The sequence below is a fragment of the Protomyctophum parallelum genome, assembly GCF_964188405.1.
Source record: "Protomyctophum parallelum genome assembly, chromosome: 4".
Taxonomy (NCBI): domain Eukaryota; kingdom Metazoa; phylum Chordata; class Actinopteri; order Myctophiformes; family Myctophidae; genus Protomyctophum; species Protomyctophum parallelum.
This window is the reverse complement of record NC_139700.1, coordinates 19,952,916-19,955,683: the sequence shown is the minus strand read 5'-3', so window position 1 is coordinate 19,955,683 and position 2,768 is coordinate 19,952,916. Positions and strand designations below refer to the sequence as shown.

Here is a 2,768-nt window from a genome sequence, read left to right as displayed (position 1 = left end):
GGGAGAAGGGTGGGGCCGAGAAAGGCCCTTGAGTTGCAGTCCAGCAGTTTGCTGGGTAATAGTATAATATTACATAAATAACAATAGTCTGATTGCCCTGTGGCCAACCAAAAACACTAATAATGTAATAATAAAAATCACACTCGTGTGAAGTGAGGGGCGCTCTTATCATCATACGTCATCATACATCAGCCAATCAAATTATCACATTCCGTCAATCAAATATTAATTTAATTCAGACAGTGCCAGATACGGTAAACTTCTTCAGGTGATCCATGAACACCTGCAGACTGCAGTCATCTGTTAGGATGGGAGCGCCTGACTCCTGGGCCCAGGCATACATGTTGTTGTGGGTTTGAGACGGATTCACCTTGGACAACAGGAACCGGGCCTGGCTTCCTCCATGTTGCGTGTCTATATATATGGGCATGGGAAAGCGTGTTTGCAGGAGTTCTTGGATGTCGTCGACGGGGGCTTGAAGAAGATGTTTGAAGTTTTCATATTCTGACATGTGTTGATAGCCCGCCTGACGCCAACGAGATATAGTCTCTCCGTGGTAGATGACTATCTGGAAGAAAGTGTCCATCAGGAGGATTCGGTCAGGCAGAATACTGTTGCTGTCCAATAGGACAGGCTCAGGTGGTCCGTTGAAAGAGTAGGCGTACAGAAAAGGTTGGATCATAATAAGAGAATGAGTCAGACCTTGTCTCATAAACTGATGTCTGTAATATGAAGTCTCATCCGGACTGTTGTTGAAAACCTGGAGGAAGGGAGACCTACGCAGATGGAACATGAACTGTGGATAGAGAGAGAAGTTTTCAGAGAATCTGAAGGAGTTTGGGTCATCTTTATGATAATCTCCAAATTTCTGACACAGTCTAATCAGTTGTCTATCCAGCCATTTCAGTATGTCAGGGTCTCTTTCGGTATCTGCTCGATAAACTGCATGCCGGGCCATCAGGATGGCCGCCGCCTCCTGGTCAAATGACATTGCGATGTTATGAATCTGTGCATCCCAATTCCTGGCAGTTGTTGTAACTCTGATGCGTCTCTGCCCAGAGGAATGTTGATAATGGGTGACAAACTGGACTGCCCCCCGACCTCCCTGAGAGATGGAATCATTTTGTTGATTGACCACTTCAAAGTACAGTGCCAGTGTAGTACTATGGTCCAGACCACAGATTTTCCACTGACAGGTCCCTCCTGTTCCAATCTCAACCTCTGAGACACAGGGGCCTTTAGCATTGAGGGACACACATGGCCCAATGGCTCCTGAAACCTTAATTTCTTTGGAAGTCTTTATTTCCAGAGTTCCAGCAAAGGCCATCTTAAGATGTTCTCCTTGAAGATCTTTGGTGAAAACTCTCTGAAACGTTTGCTTAAAAAGAGATGTGTTGAAAGAGTTTGCCATGACCATGTACCCTCCAGTATGATTGGCGCAGCATTTCATCTCCAACAGGCCTGTCTGGTCAAGGGCACAGGCATAGATGTCAATGATGTGGCCATTGTTTGATGCTCTGTTAGCCAGCGCTTCATAATGTTTGGTAGCTTTGTTCACAAACTTGGCACTATCTTTCTCGACGTCATGCCAGGAGCGGATGGGCATCCTCAAATCATCCCCCACGACCAAGCCGGGGCCCTGGGTGGCCGGGCCCCCGGTAAATATCATGATACGGGCCCCTGTGTTAGGGGACGTACACTCCAGTAGGTCTACAGCAATGGATATGGCAACACCTAGAGAGCGGAGTGGTCTTTTGCCCTGAGGGACGGGCCAGGGGTCTCGCTGTAGCTCCCCCAACAGTTCAATAAGGTTCATATCTACTTTCTGGACCAACTGCAGGAACCTGTTGGAGAGGGGCTGTGATCCTCTTCCCGACTCTTTGGTCAGGCCCAACATCTCCTGGATCTGTTTGCCATTGACGTCTTTAGTTCCTCTGAACACGTAGCTCTTAGAGATTCCCTCACAGCACAGGTCATGGACCTGAACCATTCGACCAAATGTGATGAGTCCCACCAGAGCAGCAGGGGGCAAAAGAGACAAAGACATCTGGAGAGACTCCTTCAAAGCCTGCAAGTCCTCATCGTCCATGCAGGTGTCCACAACATACAGGAAGACCAGTGGTAGCTGGGGACCACGTACAACATATTCTATAGTGGAGAAGTGAGGCAGTAGTTCAGCAGGTTGGTTCACCTCAGAAAAACCAGCATAGGTGTGAGGGAACTGGTTCTTTTGGTAACAGAAGTTACAGGCCCATAACTTTGGGTTGGCTCTGTAGTCAACTCGACACAGTGGATTGAGGACAGCTCTGCAGGTAGCTCTACTGCAGAAAATCGGTTCATACTGGATGGGAGGGAGGTCAGGCCGTTCTTTCAGAGGAGTGAAGAGGGCGGCCACTGGTACAACCATCCCATTTGCTACACGGCTAGATGGCCAAAAGTTCCAACTGAACCGCACACCATCTTGCTTCTCACTCTGAGCAATGTATTCTGGGAACGTGGACATGACTTGAAAAAATGTATGGGACCAGGACCCGCCCCAGGGTATAGCACTCACAGGGATTGTCTTCCCTGTGTGATCCAAAGGGCTGGCTCCAGGTGACTAGCAACAGAATATGTATACGGGTCGCGTTGAGCAGGGTGCAGGAAGATGTGAATGAACTCTGACGGAATAGGTCTTGATAGGAGATGGAGGATCCTGATGGTTTGTGTTGGACCAAAGAACCCGGGTCAGATCGTATTGATTCAAAATTAACTCTCTGAGACAGCGA

General features: G+C 48.3%; 1 protein-coding gene across 1 annotated transcript; it reads right to left on the bottom strand.

Annotated features, from left to right (window-relative positions):
• Positions 1 to 235: 235 nt before the first annotated feature.
• Positions 236 to 2,503, bottom strand: LOC310857099 (protein transport protein Sec23A-like; the record flags this gene model as incomplete). Its single annotated transcript, XM_083762712.1, has 1 exon — positions 236 to 2,503. One exon carries the CDS (start codon positions 2,501 to 2,503, stop codon positions 236 to 238), a length of 2,268 nt encoding a protein of 755 aa, XP_083618838.1.
• Between the last annotated feature and the right edge of the window lie 265 nt (positions 2,504 to 2,768).